This window comes from Falco biarmicus, chromosome 1, assembly GCF_023638135.1.
Source record: "Falco biarmicus isolate bFalBia1 chromosome 1, bFalBia1.pri, whole genome shotgun sequence".
Taxonomy (NCBI): Eukaryota; Metazoa; Chordata; class Aves; order Falconiformes; family Falconidae; genus Falco; species Falco biarmicus.
Genome location: NC_079288.1, coordinates 70,386,357 through 70,402,138, shown reverse-complemented (window position 1 = coordinate 70,402,138; position 15,782 = coordinate 70,386,357). Strand labels below are relative to the sequence as shown.

At 39.8% G+C, this 15,782-nt stretch overlaps 1 protein-coding gene across 4 annotated transcripts in view; it reads left to right on the top strand.

The window, feature by feature from the left end:
* Nucleotides 1-15,782, top strand: part of GABRB1 (gamma-aminobutyric acid type A receptor subunit beta1) — a 140,985-nt gene that overhangs the window by 15,092 nt on the left and 110,111 nt on the right. The window contains exon 3 of one of the 4 annotated variants that reach the window (XR_008821769.1): nt 2,989-13,294. The exons of 1 other annotated variant lie outside the window; for it this stretch is intronic. Coding sequence is in view for 1 of the 3 variants with exons in the window: in XM_056338322.1 (XP_056194297.1) it covers nt 3,230-3,280 (51 nt within the window). In the remaining 2 variants the exon portion in view is untranslated. Of the gene's footprint in view, nt 1-2,988; nt 13,295-15,782 lie in introns of those variants that run through there. 2 more of the 4 variants (XM_056338322.1, XM_056338340.1) reach the window with 2 other exon arrangements.

The window sequence follows — 15,782 nt, the reverse complement described above, 5'->3', positions numbered from 1 at the left end:
ATGCTCATTTGTCTGAAGAATCAGACATGTCAAAATATAAATAGTTTTTCTTTCTATTTACTCATTGATGCCACCAAACGCATGTTTCTTGTGAGTAGCTGAACAGGTAAGCAACATGCATGACTATTCTGTAAACAGGCTATTTAATCTCATTAAATTTCATTTTATTTGCCCAGTGTTTGGAACAACATGCAACAGCAGAGGGCTCTGCTGATCCTTAAAGAGGTGGGCAGATTTTCATTTGTATCCCTCCATGGTTGTACTGTCTTTTGCAAGAAATTGCAAGGGTCATATTTGGGAAGGAGGAGGATTTGGGGAGAAAGTCTGCAATAGAGACTGACACAGTTTGGATTTTGGCTCTCATATTTAGCAGGGAAGTTAGCATGAGCAGAAACTCCCTTCTATGGAAAAGATTTTTTTCTTTAGGTGTTTGTGGAAGAGTTTTAGTGTACCTTAACAAACCATAACCTTCATGCCAAGTTTGTGGCATGTAAGTGGAAAAAGTCTTCCTAGACCTGCCATTCTTGTTTCTAGAATGGACACTCACTTCTCTAGGTTCTCTGTTGGTGCCATGTCCAGTGTCCTCTTTAAAAAAAAATGTCCATAGCAACTTTGAATTGCACTTTGGCCTCTTGGGTAAGTTACGTCTTGTGCTGGGAGCAACAGTTAAAGTCAGCCATCCCATGGAGGAGCAAAGAAGGTGGATTACTGAGCTTTAGTTTGTGGATAGATGAGCAGTTCAAGTACTTCAATTCCAAAACATTTACTGATGTGCTGTAATGAGAGCGGAGCACGGTAGCACCAGGGATCTTCAGTTGCTACTAGTCTGCTCACCAGGGAGGTAATGCAGGTTGCTTAAAGTGCCAAGGAGGAAAATCTCCCCCCGCCCCCCCAAATAACTTGGTTGAAGGATCCTCATATCCTCATATATCTCTCTCTTCCCGTTAATGCAATTATACAAAGTCTGTGCTGATATTTCTCCAAGGTTAGGAAGATAAAGTTAGTCAGTATGACCTTGACAAAGGTATTTTTTTTTCTTGCTTTACAATCTGTTAATCCTTAAATTCAAAACCAGGAGCGCTTTTTCCCCCAACAGTCCTTAGCCTCATGATTCAAGCATTACCAGACCAGTTGCACAAAGTAATTTAGAGCCATCTAAAAACTCTATGGATATTAGGGGTGGTTTGGTGGATAAAATTGCACCTCAGACTCATTCTTTTGGCCGTGTCTCTATGAAGGTAATATGGCTGGTGTGTGCCAAATGGAAATTTTCATGCATTTGGTAAGAAGTCCCTGGGTGACTGGGTAAACTGGCATTAGAGCTGTATGAAGACAGTGAATGAGTAACAAGACCTAAGCAAGGGCAAGATGTTTACATCCATGACAAAACCTGTTACATTTGTTAAAAGTGTAGAAATCAGCATGAAATGAGAGAAGTTACTGTATCTAGTCCATCCACTGAGTAGAGAATCCTGCCCTGCATTGTGTATTTTCTGTGCTTACTCCGGGAACTAATACCAGATCATTGTTGAGCAGTCTTTCCATGCCTCAGCCAGGGGGTTCCCTGTGTCTCTGGGACATTGTTTCTCCTATATTCACTTTGTGGCTTTGTATCACATTTCCCACTACCTGCTCCTTTCACATAAGGGTAAGACATTTTGTGTCCTTCGTTTTACATCCCATGATCCTTTCTTCCCCTCAAGTTTCTCTTATATTATACCTTGAAACTCAATGGCCATTTCACTTATTTTCAGTTGATGAAATAGCACATCATATATCATTCCAAGTACCAGCCTGTGTAAGGATCCACCTTATGCACTCTGGAAATGCATGCCTGGCTACCTTGCTGCTTCCTAGGTGTATTTTCACATGTCTGAGAAAGCTTAACAACTGATGAGAGTAATGTCGTGCTTTGTAATATGAGCAATCCAATTTGGTGTCATACTTTTCACCACATATTGATGTTGGATCAGAACCTTTGCTCACCAGCACTGTTATAATTTGGCAGTAACTAGTCTGAAATCAGTGAATCAGATCCAGATGAAAGAAAGATGACAAGCAGACATAGTGTATTTTCAAAAGCCAACTTCTGCACATATATTCATTCCAGAACAAAGCATCTTTCAGATGTTGGATGGAAAGTAATTGCATTTCAAAGTATTATTCCCAAATCTCTTCATTTCCCTGTAATTTTTGGTTCTTACAGCACAACCATACTGTTTTTTTTTAATACTATGAATTTTAATACTATGAACTTTTATTAATTCTGTTACCTTGACTGTTTTTACACGTAAGCAATCTTATTTAAATGTACCTGCATCATGTTTATTTTAATACATGACTTCCTGCATTCGCTCAACTTTCTGCTTGTGTCATCGCACAAACAGGTCCATATCAAGTAAGCCTTCTCACAGAGGTCACTTGTGGAAACTTTGGTATATTCCATCAGTAGCTGAGCCTTGTCATCCCCCCAGGGATACTCGACACCTTGCAAAGTTGTGCCATACATAGCTGTTGAACAACGCTGAGGTAGAGGAAGAACAGTAAATGATTTACACTAAATTCCTTTTTGAAAAGAGGTAGGAGTAAACAAGTTCAAGATGCTTTATCACAAAAGATGGCATAAATTATTTCTCATCAAGTTCCTAGTTACTCTGGCTGGGGCAAATTTTGAACCAATGTCTTTGAGATAAGGCCGGAGATAAAATGCTTTGACCACTCAGCCTGGGCATTATTACAGACCTGAAACAAAGACATTATTGGAAAGGCAGTATATTTTCTACAGTGACTTCTAGTAGGTAAGCAACTTCTATATTGCTTTCCACATCAGTGTCACAAATGACTTTTCATGCAATGCTGAGTGCAAATATGTTAGAAGAAGATAAATAAACGCATGTTTGCTAATGTCAGCCATCCAGCTCATTCTTCAGGATTGGGTTTCCGTTGAATATGCAGCAGTAGGCAATCACCTAATGATTTTTTTTTCAGATTCAGTATCTTCTGACACATGAGATATGCATGATGGGGCAGCAAGCTGAGGGCTCACCTGGTGTCTGATTCATTATCATGGAGATGAGCAAACCAAACACCTGCATGGCAGTTGAGAAGGGGGACTTCTGGCAGACAGTAAGAAGATATCCAGCTGGAGTTTAGTTATGGACTTGGTGAAACTGGCCTGCGCTTTGGGAGTCACTTTGGATGGCATTCAGTGGTTTTTATCTAATTCCAGGGAGAAAATTGTGACATTTTAAAATGGCAACGGAAGCAAGGAAAGCAAGTGGTGAGTGAGCCTTTAGTTCAGACAACAAGGTGAAGCTTATACCCAGATCAACAACAGTGCTTAAAAAAACCCAACAAAAATCTCTCCAGCATGTTTCTGAGTTTTGTGAGGGTGAGCAGTATGTTTCTCTGAAGTGGATTATAAGCATCAAGCAAATGTGTGTTAGCAAGGGGTGATATAATACCTTGATAGCAAACACGGGCAATTTCTCAGTTTCTTTGTAGTCTTGATACACCCAGACAGCCTTATTGACAGTTGCATTCACAGAGTCAAATGATGAAAGCATGTCAGAGGATCGGTTAAATGTATTTCAGAAATGATCAACAGAAAACATATGTAAATAATACGGTAATAATGTACCTAGAGCATGCTGGAATGGAATATAAATACTAAACAATGTATTGTATACAATCTGTCATAGTACAATCAAATTTCAAAAAACTAACTACGTTTCTTATTACAGTGAAAAATGGTTTCTAAGCAAAGAAAACTCTCAGAGGATGCAACGTTAAAAACTAAATACAAAACAACTGCCTTTTTACTCATCTCTATTAACAGATGAAATCTCTTGTTTCATTAAACAATTTGAAAAATGGGGGGTCTTTTGTTTCAACCTTTTCTAAAGGTTGGCGTAGATGATCTTTTGGGGTCCCTTCCAACCTGGGCTGTTCTATGATTCTATTATATTGTGCTTACGAATGTGCAGATAACCTAAAAAGGAATACAAAGTGTAGGATCAACTTCTGTTAAAAAAAATAATTCTAATTTAAGTTAGTTTTCTTGCCTCACTTCAAGTTGGTTTTACTTTATGGAATGTTTTACTGTATTTAGCTGAATGGGAAAGGATGGCCAAGAAAATTTCCCTTCAAAAGAGAGCTCTTTGCACTATGCTGTCCCATAGCTCCCATCTCTTGCCCCCATCCCTTGCTGTATAGGCAAATGATAAAAAGCCAGAACCAGTGTTTCAAAAACTAGTGCTGAGGTGTTCAGCTCAGGTAGTTGCATAGCTAGGGGTTTGAGCAGGAGGATTTTGGCAGAAGTATGGGGGGGAAAACACCATCCTGAAAAATGCTTCATAAATTCCTTTATTTTGTGATTAGCGTTAACATAAAGGTCAACAAAAGGCTTAGGTTACGCTAAGGACTTGGTGTTGGCGTTGGAGAATGGAACGGGATAATCCAAAGCATCACTTTACTTTCTATTGCTAAACAGATATGGCAAAAGTAAAATTCACAGAAATCTTCCCGGAAAGGAAGATCATCAGCCTTGTAGTACAACAACATGATTGCGAACAGAAGGTATTAGCTTTGGAATGGAAACAAATTCAGAACTCCACTCTCGAGCCTTCTTGCTCTAGAAAATGCTTTGTAAAAAGACTGCCAATTTCTCCTTGTTCTGTAAACCAGACAGTACCAACAACTGAGCATGATATTAAGCAGAGGGTTATGAAATTTACTCTTTGCTTTGCTACTATTTCTACATACAGATACAAGATTTAAGAAAGTACGAGTGACTGTAATCAAAGTACTGTTATTTGTTTTCTGTCTAATCAAAATACTGTGACTCAGTTTCTGTCTCCCTTTTCAGTGTTCTGTGGCAAAAAGCAATGGATTCCCACTGTGGACTAAATAGTAAACGAAAACATAATGCAGTGCAGAAATCAAAGTTTTATCCTGCAGGTTTTATAAATTACTCTTCCTGTACCTGTGGCAGTCATTGTCTCTTTAGGATGGCATCACATGCTTTGATATGGGTATTATTGGTTCTCTTGTAGGATCCTTTGGAGCCTTCTTCACTTTGCATTTCCTGCTGACAAATTGTCAGTGTATGAAAATCCATTGCAAAAAATACTCCAAAACCCGTGAATCTATCCCTTGCCTCCCACAATAGCTATTTGCAACTTGTAAGAATGCAGTGGTTGATCAGTAGCAGAACTGTGAGTTTATTGCAGAGTTCCCCAAGGAACACAACCTTTGAAAAAAAGTCTTTGAAAAAAAATCACTCCCAAAAGAGGTAAGAATGGTTGGCCACAGTCATTTAAACATTTGCTTAGACAAAATGATGGCTCAGGCAGAGAAATGTTAGGTGAGAATAAAGAAACTGCATAGGGCAGCAATCAAGGACACCATATGTGAGGTTGTTAGGGATCTTATAAAAGTCAGTGGTGTTCTTCCCTGAACCAGGATTAGAAAGGAATGCTGTTTTTTGGCTAAGATTCTAGATAGCCTAATTGAATTCCTAAATCAGCCGTAGAGTTGCAGTTATATCTTGTCTAGCTATATTATTTCCTTTGCTGAAGATCTGAGCTTTCCAACATGACCAGTTATGACAACATCCAACAGATTTATTTACTAAAATACTGGATTATTAATTCACTATGATATTTCACGCTATCTCTGATTTCACTTTAAAAGCAGAGTTACCTAAATGAATTTCACAGTGAGAGTTAGAGCCACAAAGAATTATTTGTTTTTCTGAGTGATATATTTTTCTGCCTCTGTATTTCTGTGGGTTTTTAATTGACTGTGATTTGCTTCCAATATTTTTAGATCACGGAGGAGTTTGTTTGAATGCTCATAATTCAAGTTACTAATCACTTGAGAATTCATTTTTTCTCAAACAGTTGGGAGAAAACCTCCAAATGGTTAGGAGGATAATTTTATGAAAGAAAATGCCTATAAAAATCCATTTTTCCATATAAATTTTCTTCTGTCCTGTTGATTATAAGCCTAAGAGAACTAAGTAAACTATTTACTGGACTTACACACATTAGCAAAAAAAGATGTAATTTTTATGGAGCCTCTAGCTGAATGTTTTGTCCTTTCTATAAATTTCTGGAATCTGTAAACTGGTAACAGCAAGAAAAACGTAGCATTTTTGTTTTTACCGAGTGAGTCTGGCACACTTGTCAAACCAGTAATACTGTTTTCTTCTATGGTGGGCTGCAGAGACACAACTGTTTTTTACTTTCTTTTCCATTCACCATCCATTCTGGAATGAAGACAATCAGAAGCAATAGTAAAGTCAGAATTCTTCCTGAATTAAACCAAGGCAAGGCTGTTCAATGGAGACAAAGAACGGCAAGATCTGGTGGTACAGCACTTAGTCACAGTGTTGTCTTGCATTTATTTTTCATGGGTAATTTCCTCTAGCAAGTTCTCCCTGTGTAAAATACTATTTGGTTGCTTCAGAAGATCAGAAAATACAGAAGATAGTAGAATAATGAAAAATGGAGGGAAGGACGTGAAAAAGATTCCAAATTGATTATCAGTCATGTAATTTTGGTAATTTCAGGAACACTGGGCTTCCCTATCTCTACATTGCTGTAATCTTTTTTTTTATAGTCTAGGGAAAGGTACATCTCCTTTTGCTCAGCTTGCAAAAAATCTACTTCTCCGTTAGAGTGGTGTTGGAAGGTTAGTTGTAAAGAAGAAACAGAAGGAATGTTTTAACTCTTCAGTAGTCCTCCAAATGCATAAATAGTGCTCTGCCTTCAGTTCTTCAGGGGCATTCCTTTAGCGACGGCCATCAAGGTGAAGCGTAAGGCAAACAAACATACATAGCTCAGCAAGGGCAAGGAAAATGAAATAAATTTAAAAATGGTGTTGAACCTATGGGATGCATGTTCTTTATATGAAGAGATTCAAGTTGACATAAAAAAGTCTGATTCTCACCACTGTGTTGAAGGAGCTAGCTGTCAGGTTCTCCACACGCATTGTGGTCTCAGGCATGAACGCCTGTGACCGGTGGCTCTCCTTTGCCATGCAGGATATTATCTGTCAGTAATCATTCCAGAGGGCAGCCATTAGGTTCCACATGCGCTTTGTGTTCAAATCTCAGGCAGTTGCTAGCTGACCATAAATCTGCCATTGGGGAAAGAGCACAGAACATATTTTTCAATATTTATACAGATCTTCTGATAACCTCTAATCCGCATATATCAATTCTTCTGGCAAGTGACACACAGGTGCTGTTCTCCATTAGAGCCATCAGCATCTTTCAATACCTTTGGTAACCAAAGATGTGATTATTAAAAGGTGGAAATGGTCCTTTCCAGCAACTGAACTCACTTGCTAAAAGGTGACAGGGAGTGTTTGCTCACTGTCTTACCAGTCTCTCTTTGGGGGCAAGTAGAAGAAGCTGCTCTCTTCTCTATTTTCAGTATAGCTCTTTAAAAATAGTTCAAAATTAAGCACAAATAGGTAAAGAATCAAAGCACACTGTTTTCTCAACCAGTATAGAGTCTCTGAATCGCTTCAGATTTGGCTCTGACACATCGTGTTTGGACTGTAGCCCAGATGGAAGGTAGGAACAGCAAAGACTGGTTCACAAACAGGAGGAACCCTAATCCCATTCCAGTGATAACAACCTTAGCAGGACTTGATTCTTCCACATAAATCAAGAATAACTCAAACTTATTCCAACAACACAACAGAGAAATTGGTATCAGGCTTAAGAACTATAGCAAGAAAATACTGGCGTCTGTAGCATTTTGAGGGCTTACATAGTGCTGATGCTATTGGGATAATGCTTTTTTTTATCAATACAGCTATTAGGTGTTGGGGGGAAAATGAATAAACCGCACACTTGACAAGCTCGGGACACAGTTTTTCTTTTACAGAAAAGACTTCTACAGAAGCTATAGAGCAGGATCAGTACTTCAATATTCATAGCCCAGTTAAGATGGCACGACAATATATTTGTGTAATGAAAATTTATAATCTTATCTGCCTAAAACCCCTATGATTTCAGGTAGGTATGTTAAACCTTGAAGATGTCCTGTGTTAAAAAGAGAAAGTTGGGTTTTCTTAAATTACGTTAACCAGTCAACAGCATCTTTGAAAATCAGTAAAAACTTTAAACAGAACTTAGAGCTACGACTCTCTGACTGAAAAAAGATAATAATAATCATACTGCCTTGAATAAAGAGAAAAGAGGCAAAAAAGGAAGTCATTACAGGCAGAGACTTTATATTCCAAGTTTTAGTTGGATGGTTGTGTTGTAAACTCCTGCGATTCATTATGTTCACACTGCCAAGAATTACTCTAATGTACTAGATGAGAATTGCTCTAATCTATTACCGTTGGCTGCCAACAGTAATTCTATTAATTCAAAGAGCTAATGACATCTACTAGTATTGCCATGCTGTTTTATTGCATCTTTGAAAACAGATGAGAATACTCAGTGGTGTGTCATTCTAAACAGACTAAATTTAGAGCCTTGTTCTCCACTCTTTCCACTCTATTTCGTGAGACCAAATCTGAATAGCAGTGCTTTGTGTCTAATTTGCAGTGGTGTGATTGAGTGGGTGAATGGCAGCTGCACTCCTGAATTACATGCTCTGCACCGTACACGGAGAATGTGAGGAGTGTAAGACAATGGTTTAACCTGTGAGCTAATCATCAAGGTAACACCCTTCCAGGCTTGTATTTTCACATCATTCAGGACAGCAGGAAGATACTAGTTTGAGTCTGGAAGCAGAGAAGCCAGATCTTGCAGCAATATGCCCAAAATAATTAGTCCAGACTCAGCAAGGATGACTGATTTGGGCTTGGCATCCACAAATGTAGCTGCACCATTTCTATTTCAGAACAGACATGGGTCAGAAGCAGTTTATGTTGCCTGTACTGAGACCTGCAGCAGAAGATGCACATACACCAAATTAAAGCATGAGGTTAGCTCCCTAAGCAGAGATCAGCCTAACCTAGCCAGATAAAAGTTGTCTTCCTATCTCTGAATGCTCATGGTGTAGGCATCCAAGCCAGACATTTTTCACAGAACAGGAAGGTGCAGTACTGTTTCTCTTTCGTGCCTTTGGACTTGAGCAGTCATAAGAAATACAATTTATTTGTTCTAGAGTAACTGATTTCACACCTCCTTGAGGAATGGTCTGAACAAAGTAATGGTGGTGTGGGGCTAAGTTGCTCCTGTAGAAACTGTTGCATGTTTTTGAGTAAGAAAACATATCTGAGGTCCAGTCCTACCCCAATATATGCCTAATATTAAATACACGCTAATTTCAGACAAAAATGTTTGCCTGTGCAGCCCTGGTGGGAATTCTCTTTCCCCAACAGTTAAGCAGAAATCCAGAAAAGTTATAAGATAGGAATGTATGAAAACTCACAATTAAAAAGTTCTTTCTTTGCCTTGGCAAGGAACAAAGACTGGGCTGAGGCTTTTTCCCCTGTCTAGAAGTCTGTGTAGGTCCATGCAAGAACCTATATTACTAATTTTCATTACACAGTATTTACGTGGCCACATTTTCAGAGGAGGTAAGAATAACAAAAAAGATAAATAATAAAGATTTTTTTATTTTTTATGTAAGGGAAGTAGTAGGTTATTCCTCAGGGATTTCCATAGTGAAGTACAACCTCCCTAGAAAAAGAAAAGAAGCCTGCTTAGAATGTAGCTGAAATCCCTCTGTACCAAATGTGCACAGACAGGCTTTGGTTTTCAGATGACAGATTTCTTAATATGAAGTCCCTTCTGAAACAAAAGTGTTAAAATCTAACATCAGTACAGCGGTAGCCACAAGGATTGTAAACAGAAGCATGTCTGGTGATAACTAATTTGTTACCTTTCTCCAGTGTTGTAGCAGATCCATCATCAAAATACACAGCATCTGTAATTCTAACTGAAATACATGCTCTGCAACTGTGCATGAGCTGGCTGTACTGGGAATTGCAGGCTGGAGCACATGAGCATCCTGCTCCTTTGTGGCTGCATGTACTAAAAAAGGGTGGAAAGAAGTCAGTACCTCCCACCAGGTCAGGATTCCTTAGGGACTGCGTCAGCAAATCATTCCCAGCTGCTGGTTCAATGTATGAGAGCACAGCATTTATTCCCTACTGGCTTGCAGTTCCCAGACAGTACAGGTTAAAACGGTTTTGAAGGCTGCAGTCAGTGATGGTGAAGACACCAGCAGAATGAGCAGTTACCTAAACTAAGCAAGTGCTGGACACAGCACATTCGTAGGGGTAAGCGCAGGAGGGAAGTCCTGTAGGTCTCGCTGCAGTTATCCCGGCTTTGCTCCAGGTTCGGGCTGTCTCCACAGAGCAGCTCATTCAAGTGACCTCTCCCCACACACCTCAGTGCAAGTGCCTCTGCTGAAGGAAAAGGCTGCACAGGTAAAGCCGTGGCAGCGTGGTGGGAGGAGGAGGCAGCTGGCCACCTGCTCCTCATCTTCCTCCCAGACAACAGGGCACGTGAGCTCAGTGTCAGCGAGGGAAGCAGCAGCTTTAGGTACAGCTGAGGAACAGACCGGGACGGGCATGAGGAAAGGGAGCTCATTCAATTCAGCCTTTGCTCCCAGCCCGTGTATGTCGATGGTGCCTGACAGAGCCACACTCTTATGCCTGTGAAACTGAATTTTATCAAAATGAGTAAGTTATTTTATCTTATCCTCAAGGCAGTAATATTTAATTGTGTTTGTGCTGGTATGAAAGCAGCTTTCATACTGCAGCCAACTCAATATATGGGCAGATGCAAAACAGCTCATGATGCATCTTTCATGTACATTTCACAGCAGAAGGCTACAGATCTTGACACAGCATGCTTTGGCACGAGGAGAATCTGTTTGCTCTCATTGAACGTGTCCTCCATAATTACCAAGACGTGATTTAGCTGTGCTGAATCCATAAGGACCAAGGAACAGTTACATATCAAATATGCTTAAATTTCCTATGCTTAAATTTCCCTACAGCCTACCCTATAACTCCAGAGGTCTTCTCACTCACTGGTTTTGACTGGTGTAAGAGTTAGCCCTGAAGGAACAAGGAGCCTGTACAAATACTCTCAAACCTATCCTAGAAGAATCACTTCGGTCTGCCAAAGAGAAGGTTGCAAGAGAACCAAGAGCCTGAACTGGTCCTGCCATCTGTGATCCCAGGAAAGCAGCATCTCCCTACAGGGTTAGGCTTGGATTTAAAAGGAGAATTTGCTGCAACTATTCATGATTTAAAAGTCGTTTTATTTTTTACATAAGCTTTTTTTTTTTTTTTTATTTTTCTGCTACCTGACAAAAGTCTTTCCGATTATCAAAGGGAAATTAGGAAGGCCCAAGATTTATATGCTAAACTATTCACCTGTTGTGAGCCTTGTTTGTCTTATAGCAAGGCGGAAAATTTCAGGCCAAAGCACAGCCCCCTAGGTGCTGGGAATCTGGTCCAAATCAGTAATCCGAGCTCATTTGTACTATTGTCAGAGAAAGACATGTCTGCCCACCACATTATCAATCAATTATTCCCCATTCTAACATGTAAAATGTCTGTCAAAGTTGTGATGAAAGGTTCTTCTACAGTTCTACAGTAAGGTAAAGTAAAGGTTCTTAACTTCTACAGTGAACTGCAGTTCACATGAAACAAATAGTGATTTAGTAAAGGGGATCTGGGGTTGTAATGGCCAAGGGAAAGAAAATAAGGAATCGACAAGAAACAAAACGTCTCAACGAGCCAGGGTAATTGCATCAGTCTCAAATACTGTGTGACATTTTTCCCCACTCCCAATTTAAACCGATGTGAGTGGCTGTAGCAAAGGCTATTTGGAGATCCTCTGCAGTCCTGCATTTGTCACCTGGAAATGGCATGACAGAAACACACTGATGTGCATTTAAACACCCACCCACACGTAGAGTGGTCCCAGTTACGTAAGCTTATAAAGCAATTAAAGTCTCTTGGAAAGAAATAGTGTTACGTATTGCAGCTAATTTCATGACTCCTTGTACACATCAATAAAACATCACTACAGCCATCTTTCTTGTGGACTTTAAAACATGGTCATCTGAATGTAATTAAAATGGACAGCATGAGCTTTAGAAGGGTTACTGAAAGAATATATAGGTGGTACGAAGAGGGGAAATCTGTGAATAACCAGGGGCTTTTCCTCATATGTGCTAACGCTAATTATGTGAAGTGCTTGCACCATCCATATGAAAGCAAATGAAATAATTCCTATTAGTGTTACTACAACGAGCACAGAAGAATTGTTACCAAGCAGATCATTATCGGTAGACATCAGTCAATTACAGCATCATGGAGCCTACTTAGGATTTGTGAACTGTGTTTTCTGAAAGGTATGTGTAGGGAAAAAGAGGAGGACAGAACAATTTGTAAAGACTGCACCCAAACTCCCCCAGCCCTCACCCCCTTTAAAATGTTGCCATTCATCATTAACATCATTATTATCTGTGTCTCCTATATATACCCATCCCTCACACCTATTCTTTCAGCCGCAGTCTGGGTGTGCCCAGCCAGACCCATACCTGTGGTGGGAGGGGGCATTTCATGCCATGGCCTCAGGTCCCTGTGGCCCCGTCGCTGCATCCAGGGCATGAACAGGAGCACAGCATGGCTTCTCCCTGCCCATGCACTTGATTTCTGAAGGGTGGAAAAAGAATCAAGGGCAGATAGAACAAACCTCACTCATTTCAGATGTTGTCATGCTTAATTTGTAGATATTTATGTAACTAAGTCATAGAAGTACTAGGTCTTAAGGGCACCTGGCGCTGTCAGGGTTGCACTGCTGAGTTTAAAAAAAAAAAATGGTACCGTTTTTCTGTGTGCATTTCAAATTAAAATTACCTTCAACTGAAGAAACTTCATCAATCAAGGCTTATGGGGCTGAAATTTGAAGGAATGGTGGCAGAGACCCATCATAACGTACCAATTATAAAAAGGCAGAAACTAAACAACTTACTGCTTGTGTGAAGCAAACAGAAAAATATAAGATTATATTAATGAAGTTATATTTGATAGGAAAAAATGCTGCATCTTCTCTCTATGCTTGTGTTAATGGTGCAAATGGCAGCACTTCATTTTTGTCAATAGTTTCAAAATGGGAAGGTATGTCCATTTCTGCTTGAAAAAGCTAGATCCCCAGTGCACCCATTGCTGGGTGGACTGAGTAAGACTATGTATATATGTGTTGTCACAAAGGATTTCTTTAAAATAGTTTGATCAATGAATGGAGCAGTGTCTGGAGAGAGAACAGTAATAAAAGTTCTGTGTAAGAAAAATACCATTTGCTCTGAGCTTGTTTTTTCTTTTTGTTTTACCGTGTACTTCATCATGGATTTTACTAGGACTAATATTATTCCAAGAATCTTCTTTAGGTCCGTACTTCTGACAGGTCTCATTCCTTTTCCTGTCAAGATCCTCTGGTTGCTTAATGACTAGTGTTTCTGAACCACTCTAAATTTTTTTCTGTCTGCCAGTCTAGTTCACCGAGCAAAAAGAAGCATTTCTAATTAATTAATCCTCTACTGTGTATGAGAGCAGCTCCTCCAAGGTGATCATATACTATCATGTAACCTTACTAGCACTCGGTTCACTTTGCTCAGCAACTAACTGGTGAGCAGAACTGCTTTACCTTAGCTCCAGCCTCTGTCTTTATGTGGAGCAACAACAGCTGATACATGACGCAATAAACAAAATCGGATGGTAAATCAGGAGTAATCATCTCAAACCAACTGGGTTCAATATTTAAAGGCTTCACTTGATAAGCAATGGCTGCAGCCTCTTCCCCCAGCTCCTAAAACACTGCCTTTCTCTTCCGTCATTGCCATGACCCCTCTACTTTCTTTTTCTGCCATGGCCCCTTCTTGTTTGTTCCTGTGATGTCCAACCCTCGCAGACAGCTTGGCAGCTTGCTTCATTCGCACGCTGGCTGGCTGGCCAATATGCTGAACAGCACAGTGTGCATCTTAACCAGCTGGCTGCTTTCATATGCCACGTATTGTGCATAGAATGCCATAAAAGATAAGTTTTATTAAATGTTTAACTGAAAATCAGACATTAATCAATTAATCAAGCTCTGCTGTTCAGGGCGGTTTCCAGAACGAGTGTTCTGCTCATGTTTCTTGCCAAGTACTTGACCTGAAGTCATTCCAATTTTTAGGCTGATCCACTGTCTTAGGCACTCTGAGCAGGTGAAGGGCAGGAGAAGAGGTACCAGGGAGACCACAGGCACCACATTATACAGAGGAAAACCCCACGTGCAAGACATGAACCAAACAGTAGGTGGAAGCTCTGACTCAAGGACTTCATAATCTAAATCACAAGACTTAATATTAGGTTAAAGCAAACAGGTGAGCCAAAAGAAAATTGTGTAGGAATCCAGCTTGTATTAAAGAGCAAATTTTTTTCTGTCCAGTTCCCATCATTCTGAGTACATAATTTAGAACAAGTGGTCCTGATGACAATTTACCATCTGCCATGGCCAGATTAAAAGACTAATTGTGTGTCATGGTAAAGGGGACGGAAGGAATTGTCTGTAGAAGGTTTTCCACAGTTAGAAGAGGTAATAGGAGAGAATAAAGGTGTTGGGGGATGGGGGCTACATCAAAAACAAGACTTCAGCTGAGAATGGCCCTGCAGCTCTTGTAACAGGCTGATTTGTATCATGGAGGTTACTCTGTGTGTATTTAGAACACTTTCTTTAGGTATTATTGTAACCTTTTAATGCTGGGATGTTAAAAATTAACATGAATAGATATTTGGGTAATTGTAAAATAAACGTACTCCAAAAATATGTTACTTTTCTTCCTGCCTCTTATCAAGTACTATCCTGATAATGCGATAATGCTGGTACACATATTGGCATAATCCCAGAGAAGCCTGAGAAGGTCACACAGTCCATTTCACTGGATGCTCCAAGGCAGAGTTAGTGGCGGTATAGTACCTGTGCCACGCATTTGGCTAATAAGTACTTATAAACTGCCAGTGACCAATTCCCTGTAACATCTTGAAGCAACTGATGCAGAATGTATCCTCGGTATTAGAAAGTTTTCCCTTTACTAACTGAATTCTACCTTACTGCATTTTGAGCCCATCTTGTCTTGACATAGCCACTGATGTCAGCAGCAGCCTTTCATGTATTTGAAGACTGATATCACATCCCCCCGATGTCTTCTCTATACTATGTTAAATATGAGATGTTGCAGATTCTCTCTTCACACATCCCACTACAGCATATGCCTTCTTTCTTTCTGCAACAGCTTGGCATTAGTGCACACTCATCTTGTGAGCCACAGATCCTTTTGTTCAGAGCATCTATCTATTCCCTGTCTTGTATTTGCACATTCAGTATTCCTGTTGGGTTTAGAGAGGAATTTGAATGCATCCTTAACTGTGGGAATCACATCCCGCTTTTTCAGACTGCTTCTTGAGTTTATCAAGATCTTTAGACAAAGACAAGACAACTAAAGGAAGAAGACAGAGCAGAAATAACCTTCCTTGAAGTGAGATACTTCTCAACATTGCATTGCCAGGGTACTTACCCACCTGTTTTCTACTCAAATAACACAGAAACACCTGTACTCAAAGCCAATATACTCTGATCCTAATGGTTAAATTGGGAGAAAAAAAATTAACACGTACTTGTCAAAATAGGTCTGAAAACCCTTTTACTGGCTTTTGTAGCTTAAGTTGCTGGAAACATGAGCTGAAGTCTGCATGAAACTGAGAAATTCATCTCATCATGATTGTCCAGGTCATCTGTTTTGAGA